The 25376-nt window shown below is 33.8% G+C and overlaps 1 protein-coding gene across 4 annotated transcripts; it reads left to right on the forward strand.

The window, feature by feature from the left end:
* Positions 1-376: 376 nt before the first annotated feature.
* On the forward strand, positions 377-23437 carry LOC132299186 (dol-P-Man:Man(7)GlcNAc(2)-PP-Dol alpha-1,6-mannosyltransferase). Of its 4 annotated transcripts, none has more exons than XM_059795672.1 (21): positions 377-477; positions 590-675; positions 867-908; positions 1027-1072; positions 2876-2962; positions 6887-6942; positions 9673-9790; positions 11799-11857; positions 13426-13497; positions 14247-14310; positions 14446-14549; positions 16396-16467; positions 17443-17529; positions 17601-17683; positions 18679-18747; positions 18824-18906; positions 19702-19801; positions 21776-21841; positions 22678-22771; positions 22853-22955; positions 23028-23437. In XM_059795672.1, exons 1-20 carry the CDS (start codon positions 441-443, stop codon positions 22931-22933), a joined length of 1506 nt encoding a protein of 501 aa, XP_059651655.1. In that variant the 5' UTR covers positions 377-440; the 3' UTR covers positions 22934-22955; positions 23028-23437. The 4 variants fall into 4 exon arrangements, with proteins under 4 accessions (XP_059651655.1, XP_059651654.1, XP_059651653.1 ...); XM_059795671.1 differs by having other exon boundaries at positions 22853-22946; XM_059795670.1 differs by having other exon boundaries at positions 22853-23437.
* Positions 23438-25376: the final 1939 nt, after the last annotated feature.

The raw sequence follows: 25376 nt of genomic DNA on the forward strand, positions 1-25376 counted from the left end.
ATATAAAAACTTTAATTTTTATAATAAAGGAATGCCTATGTAATTTAGCCTTTATGCATAATTGGTATACATCTCTAGGTTTGCTTGATGAGGATAGTTTACAATTTTCATATTATTGAAAATTAAAAAATTATATAAAAAGTTTTTAAATTGTAATTTATTAAAATTCAATAAAATATATATATATATATATATATATATATATTTTTAGAGATTTGTTCTGGAAATATTTTTTTAAAAAAAGTTTCGAAATTGTTTTTAAAAAGCTGAAAGCAAGCTAGGAATGTTGGGTTGATCTAAATTCCGACCCGAGATCATTTTGCATTCAATAAAACAGCCCAAGCCCGACAAGCAGGCCCAAGGGATAGATTAAGCTGACATTTTCTTGAAAAGCAGCTATTTAAAACTTAAAAAAACACATTCTCTCTCCGTCTGTGAAAATGGCTCACAAGTCACTGAAATTTCTGGAGCTTTATGGTAAATTGATGCTATTTTGAAGTTATAATTCGCTTTTGAACACTCTAAATTCCAATATATATATATATATGTATGTGTGTTTGTCTCATGAGTTTCAATTTGTCTCTGCTAGGTTATGATTTGCTTTTGGGATCGATTGCTGCTTTTTACGTATTCATGGCACCATACACAAAGGTTGAAGAAAGCTTCAATGTTCAGGTGCATTCCTTGTTTATCAGTAATTCAAAACTTCACTTAGTTCTATCGACAATTAAACACAGCTTTATGTTGTTTTTGGTTTAAGAATTTGAATCTTCGATTTCTCATCAATATTTTTTTCTCATATTTGTTTCATCAAAAATCAAACAGTGAGAGTTAAACTAATACTTTTTCTTTATTTATTTGTTAAGGCAATGCACGATATTTTGTATCATCGGCATCACATAGAAAATGTAAGTTTAATTGTCTGTGCTCTCAATCTGTCTCTTTTACTAGTTTGGATTGAACTATATTTGATTTTAGACCTAGTTGTTTGATTGTGATGTCTCTCTTCTGATATCATATTATCAGTATGATCACTTGGATTTCCCCGGAGTTGTTCCTCGCACATTCATTGGTATGTTCTATTTTTTCAAGGGTTTATTAGGAGCTTTTTATACATTCTTTATGATTTTGGAAAGTATTTTCTGTTCTCTACCTAGTACAATAACATGCATGATCCCACAAAGATATGTATCATTGTGTAGTTAGATGTTACGTCACTCTTTTACCATGATATGATAAATTTGAAGCTTCACTTAGGAGAGTTGGTGTGAACAGAAGTGCCAAAAAGTCCTGTCCCATGGCATTACTTACACATGAAAAATCATCTGACGTTCCACAAAAGAAAAGAAAAAAAAGAAATTCAAATCTGCCAAAAGGATACACCCTGGCATCGGATTGAATTAAAACAAATACAAATAACCTCTTTTTTCTTTTGCGATGCTTTTGTTTGTTTTTTTGCCCAAGGATCATGGGTAGGCCTAGATTGCAGCAAAGACTAGTTCCTATTATTGATCAAGGATGTGTAAAAAGTTACTTCACTGTATGTTTTAATAATGTTTTGCTTAGGCTGGAGTCACTTGTCCATGAGTTTTGAACTTGTATTTTCACATAAATGATGGAAAGTCAATTTAATCAACATTCAAAACCATAATATTCAACTCTTTGAGTCGTTAGGCCTATCTAAATTCAATATGTATGCAATTAAAATTGGAGGAAAGTAGTGAATCATTATCCTAATCTTTTGTTTCTTGTTTGCCGTTTATTTAGTGCTATATTATACTTTTAAGGAGACTTAATATTAACACTAGAATCAGGAAATGTTAACACTAGACTTGATATTAACATTAGAATCAGGAGACTTAATAATCCATGGAATGTAAATTTAATGAAATTCCAGAAAATGCTATTATAATGATGACAATTTAAGACCAAATGAGTACACAGAATAGCTATTTTCTATATTTAGGATCACTAATACAAAAGGACAGGTCAATAGATGATGATGTAATTAGTGGGAGCAGAGCAAAATGGACAAAATAAAGGTAGGCTAAAAGAAAAGTTAAAAAGGAAGATTCTATATAATAGCTATTAGAACAGATATTTCATTCACAACGGAGTGTTTGGTATTAAAAAGGAAATAAGACAACTCTTTATGTTGTTGAAATGTCAATACTGAGATGGATGATAAGAGTGACTAAAAGAATAGATTTAATACTACATGTGTGAGGGAGAAAATGATGTCTCTAAGTTTTAAAATAAGATAAAGTAGACCTAGGTGGTATGGAAATATACAATATAAACTGTAGATATACTAGTATAAAAATGAAGATTAGTTTGCATAGAATGTAAGGGACAAAGAGGGCAACTAAAATCCACATGGAGTAATTAGAAATGACTTTAATAGACCTAAGTATAATAGGAGAACTGACTTGTAATACAAATGAATGGAAACGAGAATTTATGTGGCTGACCCCATACCCGCAAGGATGGTGATGATGAGATGAAGAAAAGGAACCATATAAGAGAGGATAGGATCAATAATCTTTCAAAGAGGAACTCAACAACTCAACAAAGAAGAAAAATAACAAAAACAAGACCTCACTGCCCCTATAAACCTCAACCCTCATCACTCAAGGAGGGCAGTAAGTGACCTCTGAATCTCACCATGGACATGACTCGCTTATCGTATTATTCAATTTGCCCATTGACGTTAAACATTTTCATGTTTGGATTTTATTTCGAGTATACTATTTTGGCTGATAAGAAGCTATATGTCCCCATAGTAGGAGCTAAATTGATTTGCTCAGCATAATGCTATTTTTGAATGAGGTTGAAGTTGCTCTGCATTAACTATTAACTAATGTCTTTCTTGTAGGTGCCTTGCTTGTTTCAATTTTGGCATCTCCAATCATATTAGCAATCAATGTGCTAAACTTTCCAAAGATTTATAGTCTTTTTGCAGGTCAGTCCATTAGATACTTGAGAATGCTCATATGATCCTGTTCAACTAAAATGCTTCTCAACGTGCTTATCATAATACTACTTTTGGTGTAATATTACAATGAAAAAAAAGGATAGCAGTAGAAATCACCTGTATTTGAGCTAAAGAAAGTCGATCTTTTGCCGTCGCTGAGTTTAATTGTTATTTTGTGCACTTCTGTACAGGGTGCAGTTTCTTTAAAGTAATGTGAATTGCTTTGTGTCAATTTATTTATTTTGATAAGTAATCCAAAAGGCTTCTTTTGAGCAAAATGTTTCTATCATTTATTATTTGTAGTGAAGAAAAGAATGTCACTTATGCAAAAGGGGAGCTCAAAAGCTCATGTTTGATGGTTTAGTTTTTCTTATCTTTATATAAGCTTTTATTCAAATGAATCAATTAATCAATGTGACAAGACTTTCAAGAAATAATGAGTTAATTGTATTCTTAACATGACTAAAACCTTTGAAAATGTAAGTTTCGACTTGTGATTTAACTTAGATCATGTCTATACTTTTCCATTCACAGAGTGCCAGTCAAATTGAAGTATTTTTACAAAAATAAGTTTTTTTATGGCCACTCTGAAGGAGATTTGTCACAGGTGGAGAATAATATTATGGAGGATATCTCGTCTCTTGATTCTCTTGATTCTTAATATGAAGACATCTTGTTCTTTTGCTTGTACTCGTATTCTTTTTTTACCATAAATATTCTTGTTTCTTATAAAAAAAATTGTATTTTTACTTTGAGCACTTCAGTGTTTGGGGCAGGCTGACTCTGAAATATCAAATTTAGTCAGATCAAATGGGTGTAATAATTTGATATTACATTTACAAGAACTAGAAGTTCTAGTGATGAATTTTGAAACACAAACTTCTATACACCTAATTTTATCACGGTCAACCTGTTGTAGATGGTTTCATTTTGTTTTGCATTGGTTGAGTATGAAGAGTAATATATGTGCAATGGCTATTAGATTTTCTTTTTTATTATTTTATTGATACGTGAATATTTGGATATTAAACTACTTACAAAAAAGGCATATTACACAACTGTACATATATTCTGATGCTTTTATATGATAGTATGTTGGATGCATGACTTTGCACCTCAAGGTGCATTATTGTCATTTTATTTTTCTTTATCATTGTGATTTTTATAACCTTATTTGAATGATATTTTGTGATACCCCTCGATTCTAGAGCCACGGGTGATCAAGTCCGAGCACAGAATACAAGGGATATCAAACAATTAATATTTAAACAAGCATTGGAATACAAGATGAATTAAGAATAAATAAAGAAGCTGAAAAGAAAACTAAATAAATAATTCTCATTTAAAAAAAAACCTCAAATAAATGATAATTAAAAATCCCATACTAAAATCCTCCAATCCTCTGATATCAGTAATTAATTAAACTACAACTCGGGAATCCATATTGTGGACCCCTAATAATATTTTAACTGAAATAACCGAACCGAAATAAAAATAGGAAGTAACTAATGAAGAGGAGTCCTACGTAGAGTCGGAAGAGTGAATGGATGTCTCTGCTCGGCACGAACAATCTCTAAGACTGGAACTGACGAACACCTGAAAAATAATGGTGGGTCAGGCCCACATACAAGTTCTAATCTACTGCATCCCAAACAGAGACCCGATACACGTACGCATCCTAATTAATTCAACAATAACTAAATACTCCATACATAGATATATACACACTAAAGGAACCTCACTAGACTATAGAGTTGTCTCAACCTGAATAGTAGGTAACATGCAAAACGCACCTATAGTGGGCATGAGTACCTAGACCTACCAGGGTACACAACTACACTATATCTAGCTACACATCCCTGGCAATATACGCATCCTAACCACTGATCCTGAGACTCAAGCTCATATCATGGTGTATTATTATATATGTAAAATCCGTCATATCCAACCATGTCATCCAACTGTTCCGTTGACCTGACACGAATAAGTAGGACTTAACACTGTGGTTAATCCGTTCCCTTATTAAAAATAGGTAGGACTTAACTCTTAAGTTAATCCGTCCCTAATATGCCCCCATCCCATAATGGTGCATTAATCCATATCATAACCAAATAAAAGTTTCCGATCCAAGGATAATGTAAATAATATTTACATCTAATAATTCAAATAAACATGATATAAATCATATATATATCTTTTGCATTTATTTGAACAAAAATATCAATTCTAATTAGCATGCATTTAATTTACATCACAAGAAATTAACATGCATCTCAACTAAATTGTTCATCTCCATATTCTGATTAAATTAATTTAAATCTAAACAATTGATTAAAATAATTTAATCCAAGAATATTTAATTAATTTATCCTTTTAAAATTAATTAAATTCCATGCTTAGCATGTAAACTTAAATCATGGATTCCAATTCTTAATGAATCTACTTACATTAAATAAATATTTATTATCGATCCATCAACCAAAAACCACAATATTAATTTAATATCTTAGCATTTAATCAGACTTACAGTTAAAAATATTAAATGTAAACACATCTAATCAAAACAAAATCAAAAGAGAACACATACAGAATAATTAAAAATAATTTGCTTAAATATTCCATGCAATCCCATTAAAGAAAAACATTTATTTACTTTTTCTCCTTTCTCGTTCCACGTGCCCACATATAAAGAACAAGTTACGAATTTCACAACACAAACTGATTCTAGGAACTGATTCTAGGAAGCTTATTTTATATATATTCCGTAAAGCAATATCATCATGGGTCTCCTCATTCGACGTGCATGTTTTGTAAGGAAAAACAAACTTCCATTATTATTTTATAACCTTTTTCCTTAAAAGTAATTGTACATCGTTCGGCGTGTATGAAGACAAAATTGATTTATACAAATACCCAAAACTGATTTCATATATAAACACCAAACTGATTCAATTGGAGCATTTTTCGTTCCGCGCGCAGACCATATATGAACAACTTTAATCTAATCTAGTTTATATATACAAACCGCTTCATACTAAAATCATGATATATAACAGCACATGAAAATTTAATTTATCAAAATATGAAAATTTATCACAAACTCATTATTAATTTTCAAATAAATCTATATAAATAGATCCAATTAATTTATTTAATAAACCTGGAATTAATCTAGCATGCATAGGGTATGAATCAAAGGAGAAGAGAAGAATTAGAACTTGCCTTTAGGGATTTGATAAAAACCCTAGCCTCCTTCTTCCTTTTTCTCTTCCTTCGTCTTCCTTCTTTCTCCCTCTAGAATATATTATGTGATTTATGTTCTAACCCCTTTTACAACCCTATAGTTATATATTTATAGGCAACTAAAATAACCCAAAAATCCTTTTCCCAATCCAAGTCAAACTAATAATAAAAATAAACTAAAATTTAAATACTAAAAAGGTAACTACAATATATTAAATTCCCAAACAAATACACATCATCATATATAATTTAATTTAAACAAATAAGTCAAATATACATAATTTTAGCACACCATTTAATTTAAATAACCAATTCAATTAACACATAAACAAATAATTAAATTAATTAAACAAGTAAACAATTAGCCATAATTAAAACGCAATTAAAATAATTTAAATAATACCGAGACTATCCTTTCAAAATTAGGGGTATTACATATTTGGCTTCCTTTGCATGTATTGCATAAGTTTCTCCATCAATGATGGGCCTTTCATGATATTCAGTTGTTGTATCTATTGTATTTGAACTAGTTAATATATAATATAAATGCCTGGGCTAGCATCTTTGTTTTTCTTCTTATGTTACAACGTTACCTTTTGCTTTATTAAACATAATATGAAGTGTATATTTGGTTAAAGGCACTTGATTTATTTGTTTTCTTTTTTCTAGTTCGTTTGGTGTTAGGTTGCATCATACTGTCTACATTGAGATTTTTCCGTCTTCAGGTATTCACTTTTTCTTTTTCCAAATCAGCCCTTTTCAATTTAACTTCCCCCCCCCCCCCCCCCCCACACACACACACACACACACACAAAAAAAAAAAAAGGGGGGATTTACTTGCTATGTATATTGCTATTAGCATGTTGTATTTTGATTATTGGCTATAACAAAAACTCTTAACCCTGCTTTCCCTTTTAAATGTTATGCCCAAACTTTAATCATTGTGCAACAACCTTTTTTTTTTTTTTGGTGCCCGATTTGAATGCTACTATATATTTATTTATATGTCTAATGTTAGTTCCACACACAATCCATCCCTCGGTGCCTCGCATTGGCGGAACTAATTTTGTGTAATGGTCCCTACATATTATGCTTATACATTGTATATTTTTTTCAATGTCTAGGGCTAATAAATTTTTCTGTTGAAATAAATTGGACAAAAAAAATGCTTTGATCACCATTTCGTATCTGAATTTTCACTTAAAAATCCTTTCACATGTTCTTTGGGGCTTTGGTGGAGGAGATAAAGTAAAATTTGTGTGGCATGGTACTATTAGCACTTTTTTCCCCTAAACCCTGTTGCAGCCTAGATTTTTTTTTTTTACTATCACAATGATCTCCAAATATGCCTTTGATGCATAGTTGTTAAAGGCTCAAGGCGCACAAAAGCACAAATACCTCCTGGAGCCTGAGGCGCAAGGCGAGGCGCGCGCCCGACTGAAGCAAGGCGCATGTTTAAAAAAAAAAAAACAAAACCCACCCAATAAAGTATTAAAGATGCAATAGTATATATAAAGATGCAAAAGTCAACTAAATGAATTACTTAAGTTAAATATTCAACATAAAGATGCCAAAACCAAGTAAACCAAGTACTTGAGTTCAACAGTGACTCTTTCACTTCAAATTTTGATTCTATTTAAGTGAAAGTTTAAGTGACATATAAAGTAATAGATTAAATTGAACAATCACCTAATTTCTTCAACATTGTAAGTCTCAAGAATTGGCTCATAACTCGAATAGTTTCTAATAGCTCCATTGACTACTTTTTTTCAACAAGAGAAAAAGAAGTCATGTAACTCGGCTCTGACCAATCTGATTTCAGGTTTTAGATTTCAAAGTGTCAATGAATGACATAAATTAATCGAATTTCATCTTCCAGTTCCAATAAGATATGCTATTATTCAAACAGACAATTTAAATTAGGAAATTTTAAAACAATTTAATTAATTTCTTCATTTTTCAATGATATATACCAGGAAAGAGTCGAAAGACAATGATCTACAACAATGATATGCTATTGAAAAATAAAATAAAAGAAGAGCCGAGAGAAGAAGAAATTGAAGAATAGAGAAAAAAATAAAATAAAAAAACGCCAAGAAGAGCCGAGACTCGAGAGAAGAAGAAGAAAAGAAGAAGAAGAAGAAGAATAAATAAAATAAATAAATAAATAAATAAATAAAAGAAGAGCAAGACTTAAGAGCCGAGACTCGAGAGAGCTGACTGCCGAGAGGAGAAGAAGAACTGAAGAAAAGAAGAAAAAAAAAAAATCTGAGAGTCTCAGGAATAAAAGAAGAAAAGAAGAAAAGAAGAAGACTGAGAGATCCGAGAAGCAAGAAGGAGAGAAGAAGAAGAGAGGGAAGGAGAACTTACCAGCTTCGCAGATCCGGCAGATCCAAGACTCCAAGCTTCGCAGATGAGGCTCGGTCCGGGCTCGTACTTCTCTGTCCTTTACTCCTTTTGCTTTTTGGTAACTTTTTTCTTTTCTTTTTCTTTTGTAGTCTTGTATAGGTTTTGTAATAAAAAAATAAAAACTAAACAAACAATAAACAAATAATAAACCCATACACAACCAAAATAATAACAAAAAAAGTACAAAATATATATACTTTCAAGTAGGCGCACCTGTAGCCTTGCGCCTATTCCTTAGAGGCGCTCACCTAGTACAAGGCAGTCGCCTTGAGACAATCAAGGCGCCAAGGTGGTGCCTGGAGGCGCCTTGCGCCTCAGGCGCGCGCCTTTAACAACTATGCTTTGATGCTAAAGAGACTCGGCCATATAGTATTCCCACCATCAAAATTTAGTTTAATACCTCCGGATGAGTTTTTGAAATAGATTTGATTATCACACCAAACATCCATTATGAGTTAACCAATTACAGTTGGCAAGGCACTAAGGTAGAAGAAAGAAACATTTCATCCCGGAGGATCTTCTGCCCTTCCTTCCTTCTCTCTAGACTGTAAACTATTTTTGTATTGGGGCTTTGCCACTGAAGTGTGGGTTCTAGCTCTTCTTGAAGGCCTACAGAAAACTTCACTTTTGCGAATCTGTGAGTGTTTGCTCGAGGGTGATTCAAAGGCAGTGGCAAATTGGGCCAGAGCTCAATCTTGATCCATGCTTCAAAATTGTTTCACAGGAGAGTTTTGCTTATTTCTTTAGAGGTTTAGATTAAGTGGACACCTAGATTGACTTATGAAGAGGTTTCCTTTTTGGTTAAGCTTTTAGCTATGACTTCAGATACCTTTAGAGGGAGGTGTTTTTGTTACTTTTCTTCCTGTTTCTTCTGCCCCCTTTTTTTTTTTTCCTCCTCCCAAGAAAGGGAAGTGTATCCACAGATCTTTTATTTCAAGTTATTTGATGAACATATTCCCTGCATATATGCTCTGCTTTTCTATCTCCTTATGTTTGGTATTCCATTTAATGGAGTTACTGGTGAACTTTGTTCTTTGTTTGAGCAGATTAGAAAGAAGTTTGGCCATCAAGTTGAAGCTTTCTTTGTGATATTGGTTGCATTTCAGTTTCACATGCTGTTCTATTGCACACGTCCTCTTCCTAATATTTTGGCATTGGGTTTAGGTGATTATGTGCACTTTTAACTCTAATATGCTCAGTTACGTTTTAAAACTGGCTGATTTTTTATTTTATGCTGCTATGAATGAGAGAGTTTGTTATCCGAACAACATACTATTCAGCTATATCTGCTACAATATTCTCTTTAGTTCTCACGCCTTCTGTTACTTTCAGTTTTAGTTCACTCATGGAAAGCAATGCCATGGGAAGGGATATATTCTCTTTAGAGTGGAATGTGGATGAAAGACATGAAGTGTGTGGGCAAGCTAACCTCTCGTCAAACATCTCTACCTCAACATCCTAAATAGTTGTTGCCTTGAATGGAAAACCCGAAGGGACGCCCATATAAGCAGCAGGAAGAGTTTCCAACCTACACCTCAAAATAGCAGCTAGAGATTTGTGCCTTTCACCTCTCCCATTGGGATCAACGTTCTCTTGCCAATTTAACCATCAAGCTAGACACATTCTTTGAACAAAGGGGAATTGAACTCCAGTATTTCACCTGAGCTTCCTTTACCCTGCAAAACACAATGTTATAATCAGCAGGTAATATAATGAGACTTCCAGTGTTTCACCTGGACTCAGGTTTGTGTGTTGACCGGCATGGATATTTACTCATTTTATTAACCTCCATGGAGGCATTTTCGGACTTTGAATTTATTGCCTTCATCACCTTCTTGAGCCTCATAGCCATGATTTTCTCTACAAACTTATATAGACCGTTGGTCCAAGTCTTTCAAGTCTATAATACCTTCATTCTTAGGAATTACTGTAATGAGCAAGGCATTCTGGTTCCTCTCAATTATCCATGCCCATTAAAGTGATTAGTAGTTTCCATGACATCTGATCTTGTGATCCGCAACACTGTTGTAAGAATGCCCTCATCCTACCATCAGGACTAGGGCCCCTATTCCCATTACAGCTTTTCAAAGTTTCCATCACCTCTTTTGTGGTTCAGAAACATATAAAACCAAGGTCTTTACTACTATGTGATATAATTGCTTTAGAGGCTAGAACACTCTCTCTTCTCTCTCATTGGCGCTATTCTAGGTTTGGAGTGAGCAATGTGACCCTGGTTTGGTGTTTTGTTTCAAATTTCAAAATGTTATTAGGTCAATGTATTTTCTACTTGCATTTAAGTATGAGCTGTGCAGCTACTTTGCATATATAATAGCAGAGGTTGGGCCCATACTTAATTCATTCCTTTCAGCACCCTCTTAATTAACAGGAACAACATTGGTTATTTGCAATTACAATTCAAACATCTAAAACTGTTGTCTATTTGGCTCCAATTTTGTGTGTCTAATATCGCATGCTTTGTAAGGGAGAATTCTGTTAGTTAGCTATAATGAAAAAGCTTAATGTTAAAGTTGTGCATTTCATTGGAATGATGTGGTCAACAGTAACAAATAAAGGGCTACCTGTATGGGAGGAATCTAGTTTTGATAGAGAAAGAAGTAAAACAACTGATTGTGGTTTTACTAAAATTAGCTTTGCATGAGTCTAATATAATTGAGATTCAAAGTTAATTCAGGAAAAGTGCTACATATGATAGGCAGCCTCTTCTCGTAAAGGATATTACACCAGTATCTATCACATCTAGCTCAGTGGGGTCAAACTTAAATCCAGTTGAGCTTGATTTGGGGGATATTTTTCAAATTTTGGAAAATCAATTAATTTAATACTGACAATGTTAGTCTGGATGGCTGTTGTTAACTAACCACGGTGACCTGACAATTTGAAAGAAAGAAGAGAAAAGAATGGGCAGAAGTTCACTACATGATGAAGGATCTATTAGAATGAAGTTTGCCATCATTTTTTCGAAGTCCGTCTCTTGATGATCTTATCTAGTATAGGTTTGCAGTGCTTGGTTCTTTCCATTTAATTATCAAGTGGCTTGTGTTTGCAAAATGAAACTGTTTGTGTGGATAACACTTATGAATGGTTCACTGTAAGGAATTATGCAGTATATGTTATAGTTTGTCACACTGAAATTTTCTGAATATTTTTGTAGTCAATTTGGCATATGGGTATTGGTTCAAGGGGAGTTCTTACGCAGCATTAAGATGTCTGGTATGTTTTCCCTAACCACTCAAGGTCATGTTGCACATTATGTGTTGTAATATTGGTTATCCAAAATGTCACAAAATCCTAAAATATTAGCTTGGATTCCTGCAAATTGTGTTCCATTTTTAGATTGAACAGGTCATGAAGATAAAAATACAGATACTTATCAAAAAAAGAAGATAATAATACAGACACATTCTTACATTAGTATGAGCCTTTTGACTTCACTTAAATTACTTGCTGTGTTATTTGCATTGTGTTTTTATGGTATGGACAATATAGCATCTCTAGTCCACATTGCAAAGTTACCTATAACTCGTGGTTTGTTTCTTTGATTTTTGTGGATTCTGGACACCTTGCTTCATTCTTTTCCGGATTGCCGTGGACCAACGGGATATAGTTGTAAATTGTATAAGATTGATTTAGATCAGAGTGGTGTTGGATATTTAGTTTCATAGACTGCAACATCCGAGGGCTGAGTTAGATTGAGGCATTCTTTGGTAATTTTATGCTTAGGTTGTTGCTGAGGGGAAGGAGGATTCTTTGAGGACGGTTGAAATTGAGGGTAATTTGAGGTGAAATCTTTTTATAAGGTGCTTCAGGAGAGGGTCGTTTAAGGTTTCTTGGAAGGTAGTGGTACACAAAAACTCATGTAAAAGTTGCTCTTTTTTGGGATCAATTAAGGTTATTGGGAAGATTGTGAATGCTGACTTGTGGTTCTTCTTATTTGCACTTTTTGGAGACCTGTGAGCAATGTCTGAATTAGAAGGGGATGTGCCTGCTAATTGGAGGGATTGCAGAGTTGGGAAGGAGAGTCAAGCTAGTGTTTTATGAGGCACTACGATGCCTTTTGTAGAATAATTGGAGTGAGTAGTAGGTTTTTTGACAGAGCAAAAATGCCTATTTGGTATATTAAGCATCATATGCTGAGATCACTCTGTTTGGATTGAGGAGCCTTTTCTTTTCTCTCTTTTTTTTTGGTTTGACACTTTGTAAAATTTTTGGTTCAGATAAACTTGTACAATCATCTTTTACATACTTCCCGTGAACAAGGGACCACTCTTTTCAATAAATACTTATAAAAAAATAAAAGAAATAAGAAATGCTTAGTGCTGGAGTAGACCTTCCTAAGCTCATAATTGGAGATTAGTACTGCTTTATTCTCTGTATTGCTAGTCCCTGGGTTTTGAATTTTTTATCAGTAAGCCTATGAGGTGTACTCGTCATTGGTTGGCTCATGCAACCCTTGAACTTCTTTTAATCTTTTGTCAAGATCCCAAATATCAATAAAATCAATAATTTGATGGAAAGTTTGGGTCATGGTGATTTCCATAACAAGAAATTGTCCTTCCCATATCTACCAGCATGTAAGTTTATCTTAGCCCTATGGGTATTATTTTATTATTATCTTTCTCGACATTATATATTTGTTATTAAATATCATTTCTTATTCTTTTTCTTACAAGTATTTTTTTCCCTGCATTTTTGTAATAAATATCATGTAAAATGCATCATTAGAATCTTACTTATTGCTATTTTTAAGTTCTCATTGCTCTCTGTGTTCTGATTGTCAGATTTTTGCTACACTCATCTTTAGGTGCGACATGCTGTTACTTCTTTGTCCTCTGGGTCTAGAGCTTTTGCTGGTATGTTGTGTGGCCGTTGGATTTTTTATTTTTATTTAATAATTATCCGTCTGTTGTTTTGAACAATTAATTTTGAATTATCCTAGCATTTACTTAAAATTATATGTTCCTTGAACCTACTGTTATTATTTATTCCCATGGAAATCTATGCATCTTCCTGTTAAAATGTCACTATTATGCTTTTGTGGTTTATGATTTGTGTCCTTATGAATGCACCTCTGTCAATATTTTATCTTTTAGGTTTAACATGCACTTGTTCTGCATTCTATTTGTTGCGTTATTTATGAGTAACTGCATATTTTTTCTTTTTGCATATAAGTCATATATTTTAAAACGATTTCCTTGTTGTGACATTGGGTAATATGTGCATCGTTCATGGTTTCTAGTTTTACCTAACAAAAAAATAAAAAAGAAAAAAGAAAATGAAGACATTGGATAATGTCGTATTGTTTGGTATAATGATCAGAGTGAGTTTCTTTTCGCCTGATAATCATCAATTTTTTGTTGATAGGTAAGAACACACACACACCCAACAAACTCACGCAACACAATCACACAATCACTATTGCCTTGCCCTGATGACTATTTGAACCCTCAACCTCCTATGGGAGGAGGAAATACCACCAGCCTTGGCCCTTGGTGGTGATAATCACCAATGTTGCTTTTAACATATTCTGATTCCATAATAATTTGTTAAGCTTGATTAAGCTTTATGCTTAATGTTAGTAACATTCATTTTTTGATGGCAGACCAAATCGATTTCATTGTGGAAAGCAGTAAAATGCTGCATTGGAACTGCATTGCTTTGCATAGGTTTGTTATTTATTGTATTCCACTATGTCAATTACTTCATATATTTTATCAGTCCATATAACATGTAAACGTTAAATTGGTTCATGGTATCAAATCTTCTTGTGATCTCAAAGAATTAATTTCTATGCATTGCAGGTCTTACCATGCTGGTTGATACGGTTATGTGGGGGAAGTTGTTGTGGCCCGAATTTGAAGTTTTCTGGTTCAATTCTGTTCTGAACCGGAGTTCCGAGTGGGGAGTATCCTTTGTTGCAATTTTTTTTTTTGTTATATGTAGAATTTGACGAAGTATCTAACAGATGTCTTCGTATTCATTGATCTTATTAAATATACATATCATGTTTGTCTGTATATGTTGCGTGTTCTAATGGTCTAAGCTAGTGCTCTTGAGTCTGCAATGTGTGTCTACTTATATATGTATGCTCAAAGTGCTTGTGTTGTAACTTGTGATTCATTTGCAGTCCTTATTCCTTACTGTAATATATTATCACTCCGTTTACATTTGTATATAGACGTGTATTCTATCCATTATATGAATTCAATAGAGAAAAAGAAAAATAACACTAATATCTCCTCATCTTTAATAAAAACACATGAACCTACCTTGTTAGACATTTTTGTTATATGATGTTTACAAGAAAAATATCATGAATCATATGTCAATCTCCTTCGGCGAGTCTTAAAGCATTGAGAGGAAGGAAAAACTAAATTATTATAAGACCAAGATGACAAAAATGCCAACAACAATGGTACCATATATGGTAATAGTTTTAGTTGTCACTTATTAAATGCAAATTCTATAGCCACTCCTTGTATAAGTTATTAAAGCACTTATTTATTTTGTTCCTAATAATCGCGTTTTGTAAAACCTTGTGATATTTTGTTTAGTTAAAATGGTATCTTTATTTTAATCTTTCATTACGGCTGGAATCAAAGTACTCACTTTTTTTTTCAAAAATTTGAATTTTTGAAAATTTTAAACCATTGCTAATGGATAATCCATTCTTTAACAATGTTTTTCTCTACCACTTCTCTTTTACATGCAACTTACTGTTTCCTTTTCTCTTTGTTTTTTCTTTCTCATATCAGTTTTCCATCTCTATTTACTTAGGTTTTATTTTTCTCATTTTTTAAATTATATTTTCCTCAATATATACACTAAAGACTAATATAATAAAGAAAATTATATTATGATAGATTTATAAACTTTAAGTACACAGTACTTGTCCCCCACCACTGCCACCAAAACCAAATCAAAATTTCTGGTTCCTCCCCTACCGTGCTCATAGTGGTTAGAGTTTGTGGTTACTAGAGGAATATTGCAATTCTCCCTCCTACATCATTACATCATAATGTTACAGTGATTTATGTGAATGAAATAACTCAACCCTGGTGGATACTTTGTTTGTTGCTTGCTCATACAGGTGTGTAATACGTGTTTGTGTATTTTGAGGAGATGCAATAGAGGTGATTGCATGTTGCAATGATAAAACCTTGAGCTGACAAATGTGAGCGTGTTGGTTTGAGTCTCAGAGTAGCCACTTTGTGAATAACAAAGGTTAGTTCTATCTCTAATCATCCCCTCTTAGCACACCGTGCAGGTGGGACATGTACTAGCAAGTAGTAACTAGGTAATACCCTTCTTCAATTTGGGGGCCGGAGTTCGACTTGGTCTTGGGTAGAAGAAGTGAAAGTTGGTGAGACGGTGGTGAGATAATTGAAGCTTGAAAGAGAGAGAGGCTATCTAAGGCTCTATTACACCATGGTAACACGAGCCTTGTGTATCTCCTTAAACACCATGTTCTCTTTTTGGGTGTTAGTGGTGAGACTTGGCAAAATTATTGTGTGATTGTTAGGCTTCAGGGCTTCATGAGTTTACTTAGTGTTTGGGCTGGCCTTTTTGAGTTGGGCAATCTGCTTTTCTGCCTTTTTTAGGTAGATTTGATTTATAATTCATGAATGATTTAACCTGTTGATTTATCTTTATCTTTACTATAGATATCAGAACTCTCATCAGAACACCTTTATAAATATAGTCTTTTGTGAAATTCATATTTTCTGTCATCCTTAATATTTACTCTGCAGACACATTCCTTCCACTGGTACTTCACTTCAGCACTTCCCCGCTCATTGCTTGCTGCATATCCTCTCTTTATGGTGGGTATATTAACAGACCAAAAAGCACTCTTATTCTGAATGTAAAAATCTGTCATGTATTATTATGATTTCTCCAGTGACACATCTCTGTAGCATAAAGTAGTTGCCTACGTACATTCAAATGATGGTCTTTGAAATGTTCTTTTTTATTTTTTACTAGGCGCAACAGCTGCTTTGCAGATCACTAAGTTAATTATCACACCAATATCGTGTACCTGAAGTTATTATGCGAAGTTCCATTTTCTGTTTTTCTTTTTGGTTGGGAGGGGTTTTAGATTCTTCCATGTTAGACATTTGGCTGAGTTGGTTTATGTTTAAATTATTAACTGTTGATGCTTCGTGCTTCAACCTTATATGTATTTATGTCATAATTGTGTAATTTTTTTAGCACTTTTGATTTGATAATATCTATTGCAAACTATATACATTGCCTGCATGATGTATATATTACTTAGTGTGGTCTTGGGCGTGACACGCTAATAAAAGGTATCAATAGTTTAATGATTGGGTCAATTACCTGAAGATTTTATGGCCTTTTCTCTACATGAAAATTTGGTTGAGACTAGTGAGTGTTTAATGTACATGTTTCAGTGCAGTGAAGACGATTTGAGATCTCCAATCTCTCTCTCTCTCTCTCTCTCTCTCATCATATTTGGCTCAGCTTATTAATTAATTTAATTCTTGGCAAACAAATCCCTTACAAGGATGATTGCAACAAGATTATAGTTTAATGCTAGTTAATGAAAACTTATTTTCACTCTTGTCAATTTGATGCAACACTAATGCTACCCATAAGTGGACGTTGAGAAAGAAAATGGAAGTTGATTCTAAATGAGAGAATCAGAAAGAGTGGTAGGTGTCTTGAGGACTTTATTATTGAAATGCCCAAAAATTTTGTTCTCTTCAACTTGAGTTTTGAGTACAAATTGTTACTAATTTTCTTGTTCCTCATTTGACGTGTCATCATCATTGCAGCTTGGGGTTTTACTTGATAGGAGGGTGGTGTTCTACATTCTTCCAGTTGTCTCATTTGTTTTACTTTACTCCAAGCTCCCACACAAGGTACTAGACATGGACTATGAAGTTCAGGTTTACTTGATTTCAACTTACCGGACACGTATTCATTGTCATAGTTCTTAATACGGCAGGAGCTCCGTTTCATTATTAGTTCTGTTCCAATCTTCAACTTAGCTGCAGCAATTGGAGCTAGCAGAGTGTATGTTGCTTTTCTTCTATGCTGATCACTTTCTCAATTATTCTTTACAATATTCTTATAAGAATTATGGATATCTTTGAAATACTCATGGAACAAAAACATATTTATGGTAGGAGGGAACCTTAAGTTATTTAGGAATATTTAATCTTCTATTAGACACACATGATGCTGACGTATTTATTCAACAGTTTAACACATATATCTGTATTTATTGCATGTCATTTCTAACATGGATATGTCACCTAGTGGTGAAGTGTTCAAGTAAAACATTTATTGCTCAACTTCACAAAGACCTCATTGTCGGTCTTAGCACCTTTAGCTTGAAGCCTTGAATTAATCACTCCTAATTAGTCTTGTCATCTATCTTCCACATGACTATCATCCGAGCTACCCTTAAACAGTAATCAGATGCTGATGGGTGAGGTGGGGTTGGGGTTGGCCTCAGGTCCTGATAGCTTGAAGGACCATCCATCTCAGTCGAATTTCTCTCTTCTTGTTCCAGATTGGTGTCACATTTAACTTTTCACAAATTTGTTCCTTTTTCCCTTTTAAGTTCTATCCTTGTCTTCGTACGCAGTTTCAGTATTTGTCTATTGTTTTTGCTGAGTTATGGATATTTAGTTGACTTCCAGCTTTCTTTATCATTGAGTATGGTCTTCAAACCATCTTGTATTATTAGAATCTATAACAAATCTTGTAATGAAGAATCCAGGGTATTTCACCAGATTTTTTTGTATCTGGATTTGATTCTTTTTGAATGGATATGGCTTTCATCTAGAAGTGTTTATGTAACGCTTTTGCTGGCTTGCTTGGATGAAAATTTAGAAAGTTAAATATGTATTGTAATTTTCAATGTAATTGTAGCTTATTGATGTTCAATTATCCCAAAATATTATGTCCTTTCATTTTTCAATAAATCTGGTATTGGATTTTACAGTTTCTCTATTTTGACTTGTAGGAAACTTTTATTAATTTCTGATTTCAACTTTTTACAGCTACAACAATAGGAAAAAGAGATTCTGGAACTTGCTTTATATTGCTCTGCTGGGATTGCTCATTGCCAGGTTGGATGAGTATGCACATTCCATCATTAGAAATTTGAATTACTTCATCTATCGATGCTTATTGTTCATTTTGTAGTCTAGGGTGCACCGTTATAATGTTTATGGCATCATATGAGAACTATCCTAGTGGTTATGCACTGAAAGATTTGCATCGGATGGGTGAGCTCTCTCTCTCTCTCTCTCTCTCTCTCTCACACACACACACACACACACACAAGCATCTTATGAGCCATTGTGCTACTTCTAAGGTTTGCAAAGCTGACTACTCTAATTGAAACCAAATACAACTTTATATGTGTGTTGCTAGGTTCGAGTGAGCAAAAACAATTGAAAGGTTATTGCTATTTCAAAATCATGTGGTTATAAAGAGCTTTATGTGTAAAATCTGTATAACATTGTCTCCAAGTAAAGCTTTAATAAGATAACTAAATGAACCTTAAAACATACTTAGTGAGACAAGTTGAAAGGTTTAATATATCCAGAGGTGAACTACTCAAAAGAAAGGGTCCTGCTAACCTCTCTCTATCTCTCTCTCTCTCTCTAAATATATATATTTATATTGTTTGTTCTTTCTAATATGTAAAGAAGATAATCGGAGCCGTCTAACAAACCATAATATTTGTCACCTAAAAATAGAAAGTATTGTGAAAGTTGGTGCGAGTCTTGGAGTAATATTTTACAGATTATTATACAACAAATAAATTGTAATGCAATTGACATGCTTTACCATTCAGTATGTAGGTAAAAGAAGCAGAGACAGTGTACATTCATCTAACTATATGTCAATCTTGAATAGTTTTTTGAATCATCTACATTTTCAACATTAGCCAACTATTCAGATACAGAAATCATTTTTGTGTTTAAGTTGTTAGTTTGCATTTGCATTCAATTCTGGTTGTGTGTGTGTATTTGAATTGCATTATTCAGTGAAAATTGATATGATTGTTCTGGCAGGCTATGCCACAAACAATTCAAATGAACAGTGGGTCCACATAGACTCCTTCTCAGCGATGAATGGAATTTCTCGCTTTTGTGAAAATGATTTCCCATGGAGGTATACTTGATTCGACTTATTCGTATCGTCACTTAAATTCCATGATGGTCTTTATCTATTTCAGTGACTGGTTTCTTAGGATAGTTTGATCTACAGCAAAATAGTGGATCGTCCCTTGGGTGTAAGTACCAAGTCGTAAATAGTCATGGTGATATATTTATTTATCTTGGACGTTATACAAGATTTGTTGGAAAAAATGATAGATTTTACAGTTTATGTTGTAACATTTCCTCTGCAGGTGGAGTTGTTGGCTTGTTTATGCATTCCCTTTGTCCTTAGATTTACTTGGGAGTTGTGTTTTGATCTTTGAAGTGTGCTCTGAGGAAAGACTGTTACTTGTAACTTTTAGAGTCATATATTATTTAGATTTGATGGCTGATTAAGTTGGTTTTACTTTTATAGGGTAAATGGTTTTGGTATCTTCTTCACAAAATGGAGTTCCTAGTCATGTGAAAAAATAGATGCCCTTGGTTGTTATGTGCACTGCTCTTAGTACTATATCCCATGAGATAATTGAGCATGTCATGAGTAAAATGATTTTTACTTGTGCACGAATTTTGAAACCAACTACTGATATATTTAGTAAAAGTATTGGAATGGGGCTCAATATAATTATGACAAGCTGTGTATGGTTGATATGTTTGCTCCAGCTTGAAAGAAGTGCTGAATATAGACATAAGATGAAGGGCGCTTTAATCTTTGCCCCCCTATTTGTTTTTGTTTTTGTTTGCGCCCACACCCCCCCCCCCCAAAAAAAAAAAAAAAAAAGGCCATTCTCTTGGCATATTAAGTAAGAATTCTTTCAATTGAAGAGAATTTTTGTCCCTTGTCTCATTTTCCTCCTTCTTTTCTTCTCTTCTTCCTTCCTTTCACTTTATTCTTCAAATTGGGTTTGCTTCGCATGCTTTAGGTTGCAGCAGTTGTCATAATGTTCCTTCAACTCACTCAAAGTAATCATTCCTTAAGAACTGGTCAAAAGCTACCTTGCATTGATGTTGGTACGAGCATTGGTATTTGACACGATGATTTAGCAACCTATAAAGTGAGAATTTTAAGGACACTACATTTTTTTGGAACTGTGTAGAACTCACCGATACTAAACATTTTAGATGCTGATATTAAGCTTGAGCACCAACCTACGATTGCAACAGTTTAGTACTATTTACCTGGAAAGTTTATGTTAGTACCCAGTCAATATTCTATGCAGGAACGTAATCACTGCTGTGGAATGTCAATATAGAATTTGTTGTATCAATCTCAAGCACTGTACATCATTATTTTACTCACTTCAAGTATGAATCTTTTTAATAGCAATCAACTATACTGTCTATGGCAGTAAGGATGTAGGAAAACAGGTGACTGTCAATGTGCTTTGTTACTACCAACGGGCCAGTGGCCTAACTATATCAGCCTCTTACTTTTCAAAGGGAGGTCAGGGGTTTGTGAGTACCAACTAGGGAGGAGGAAAAAAAAAAAAATGTGCTTTGTTACTAATCAACTGAAATGCATTTTTTTTCAAGGTCAGATAAGGAATGAGTTAGAATATTCATCTCGGTCGCTTTTAACTAACGGAAAATTGAAATTCTCTAATTTTGGATGGGAACTAAAAGGCTCGGATTGTAATTTTTTTTTCAAGGTCAGATAAGAAATGAGGCTGACCAAAACTCACATATGTTTTTCCTGTCTTTTTCTCCTCTCTTTCTCATCATGTGTTTTTCTTTTCTAAAAATTAAAAACAAAAAACAAAAAACAAAAAAGTGTAGTTTCTTCACCAGCTAAATCTTTAAGGAATCATTTTGAGGGCCAGGTTACATCCCTGTGACAGTTTATTGTGATCCATCTTTTCATCAACCATCAATTCAACAGCTTCCAGAATGTAGCACATTAATAATGAGGGAATTCAACAGTTTCAAATTCTTTTATGATCTGCAGTGCTTGTTTTTCAGTTCATAGTTAGACTGTTTTGTAATGCAGGTATTCTAAAGAAGAAGACATACGTCTAGAAGAATTTTGCCAAAGGAATTTCACCTATCTTCTGAAGTGAGTTTGTCATCATTCTATTTTATCTTTTTGTATTAAAAATGTGTGCCAGAACATGATGCGTAAACAGGTGTGCTTTATGGAAAAAAATTTAGCTACTGCCACCTCAGGTATATATTTTTGAAGATGTCGTCCAACTCTGTAGTACACTCATGCAATTAGAGTGTAGCAAATAATATCCCTGTACATGAAAAAGGAAGGTATGTGTGGGCAAAATGTTCAATTGTAATGCAAAGATTCCATTTTTCTACATGGGTATTCCCCCTCCCTGTCAGCACACTAGAGTGTGCAAATAGAAACAGTGAGAGGAGAGTAGGCTGAATGCACATGACAAGGAGAGCAGGGCTATGTTAGTGAATAAGGTGCATGTAAGAAAAGGGTAACATAAGGGTGATCTTGTAAGGGGTCAATTCTTGGTGTATTGGAAAAAGTTTTAATTGTTGTATTGAAAGACGAGTTCAAGTTCAAAACTGGACAATTTCTGCAAAATAATGTCTAAGGTTAGGTTTATTTCCAGTGCGACCCTTCCAGCTCCCTACATAGGCGGAACCAACACTAGTAATGGACCTTCATATGTTCTCTCTCTCTCTCTCTCTTGATTGGTTGTTCAGTGGATTGGAGGTGCCAAAGTATAACAGAGATGGATTATTGTTGCAAACGCATATTTACAATTCTAGACTAATAAAAATTTGCAGACTTGAGATCGATTACCTTTTCCTTTTATTTTTTTACATACTAGTCTGAAATGTATCTGCAAATCTTGAATCTCTAATCTCTAATCTCAATTTTTTTTTTTTGAATTGATTCCCAATATATATTTTTTCTTTGTATGATAGTGAGTACGCCAACATCAATGGATTCAAGTGTTTATTTACTATAAACGGGTTCTCCAGAGCTCGTTTTCACAATGGCTTTCCACCCATTTTGCTGGTAAGTAGTTTTGCTTTATCTCAAAAATATTATTTGCATAATACAGTTACTGCAAAACATTTGTCTATTCATTTACTGCAGGTCAGAGAGCCCAAAGTATTTGTTCATGGAAATATCGCAAACACGGATGTTATGCAGAGAAGTTGGCCAGGATGCTCTTGATTTATTGAGGAAGGTTTATAGTGTAAGAAATTGAAATGATCAATGAATTAGTATACAAAAGACCAAAATTTCTCTAAATTTGTGGATTTGGCAGGTTCCGATTAAGAAATTCTGACTCTCCAAAGTGCAGCACATCCTCCAATGGATATTGCCCCTAATTCTTATGGAAACTATAATTTTGTGAGCAAATTTCCCATTTTGAGGTGTAAACATCAGGGTCCATCATATGTGAGACTGACAACCCTTTTGTGTTTCATTGGTGTTAAATTATTGCATGAAAACATGTCAAGAACTTTGTATATTTGGGTTGGGGTTTTGGGGTGGGTTACATTAAACTTGAAATGTCTTTGACATATTGTAGCTGGAAGGTGTCTTGTCCCCATATATCAAAGATCTTTGTAATTATTAAGATAACGTTCATTTAGAATTTTTTCTTTTTTTCTTTATTTTCATTTTTGTTTTGTGTTGTGTGTGAATAAAGGGCAAATTATTTTTCTCCTTTCAGAGTTTTTTGTTCTTGAACCAACTACTATGTGTTTTACTTCAAATGTTTCACCGTTGATCTAGGCTGAAGTGTAGTCTCATCTCATAAAAGCTAACTTGGTTATTTTTTACAGGAATTGTTGTTGGCTGGAATGAAAATTTCATTTTCTTCCTCTTTGTTTGGTTTACAGTTTTACCACTGTGAATGGTTATAATGAGTATGAGTTCCTGAGTACATTACATAAATTACATGCCCTCTAGGCTCTTGCACCTTCACGCGCGCGCGTATTTTATTCTACTAAGAGTTCGTTTGATGACTTTAATAGTTCTGTCTTTCGTACCTACAAACAAATTATTCCTCCGTGCATGCTGTGCTAAATTTGCACCTGAATTTACCTAATTGTGCCTTGCACTTCTCATTAAGTCAGTTCCTTTTTTGAGGAGATAAGATTATGACTAATCGTATATATTGGGAAAAGCAGTCATTAAATTTAGAAGAAATTTAAGAAGTAAAATTGCTCAAATTAGAGTAAATAAAACATTTTTAGCCTTCAAATATCTCTCTCCAATAAAAATTGAATGTTCAATATTGGGCCATTGGGCAATTTTGATTCGGGTCCTTTGGGCTAACAATTTGAACACCACTTTAATATTGGTCCATTGGGCAATATTGATTTGGGTCTTTTGGGCTCACAATTTGAACACCACTTCAATATTGGTCCATTGGCTCAATATTGAGTGTTTTTTTTTTTTTAAGGTGAACACCACCTACAAATGTTCAATACTGGGCCAATGACCCGGACAATTATGGTTTGGGCTCGCAATTTCAAGTTGACCATGGACATCTTGAACAAACTAATCCATGTAAATACACATACTCACACAGTCATCTACAAACTACTGTATTTGAGTAAGTATAAAACAAACTCGACACATTGGGTTCTTGAGTCATCACTTCGTCAACTACAGGTCCACGACCACCCATGCATGGTCCATCCTGGCCCAACTTGTTTACACATAAACAATGAGTTGGTCACATCTCATGATTTCTTTATTTCTACGTTTGCTACTGTAATTTATTAGCTTATGTGGTGTGAGTCCCTAAGTCAGGAGAGTGGGATTGAAGCAAAATTTAAGTGACGCAAAGTAAAAATGGAAGTAAAAGAGGTTACGGAAAGTGAAAATGACACTTATTTAGAATAATTATGTAACTATAACCAAATTTAATCAACTGTGCTTTCTTCTTCAAATTTTATGAGCATAGCACTGGTCACATTTAGAGACTTTCGCATCTTAATAAGCTATTTGACAAATAATTTTTTGTCGGTGATAACACCATCAAATTACAATGAAGGAAAACAGTGACCACATACCGACAACATGTGTAGAACGTGCCTAGCACGTGGAACTCCCACTCCGAAAAAAACAATTGATGTGGCGCAATTTCATTGGTCTGATACCCAGAATCTAATGTTCATTGATCATTCCTTGTTTGGGACCTATATCTATGTTACTTGGAAACTTTGTACATGATAGGTCATATTCTAAGGTTAAAGGACGACCATACCACTAGGCGACAATATTGATTGAATAATCATGTGGGTTGCTCTTATTTTTTACTTTGTTTTATATATATATATATATATATATATTGCTAGTGTGTGTGTGTGTGTATTGTGGTAGTGAAATGTGGTTGTGACGGTAGAGGAGGGACTCACATGGACAGCACATGGGTTGGTACTGTAGTAGGACCAGCAAAGAGGCTTATGAGATAGTGATCGCAATGTAACATGAAGTTTGAGAAGCTCTATTCTATTCTATTCTATATCTATTCTACATCTCTATTGCACGACATGCTTTGTTCTTCAATCACTCCAATCAAAACATGCTCCCAACTTGGCATTTGGTTTCATGTTGTTGATTTCCACAAGTACCCTTTTCTATCTGAGTGCACCATATA

The sequence above is a fragment of the Cornus florida genome, unplaced genomic scaffold, assembly GCF_030987335.1.
Source record: "Cornus florida cultivar Cherokee Brave unplaced genomic scaffold, ASM3098733v1 CherokeeBrave_3.0.0_Hap2_Chr03, whole genome shotgun sequence".
NCBI classification, from domain to species: Eukaryota; Viridiplantae; Streptophyta; class Magnoliopsida; order Cornales; family Cornaceae; genus Cornus; species Cornus florida.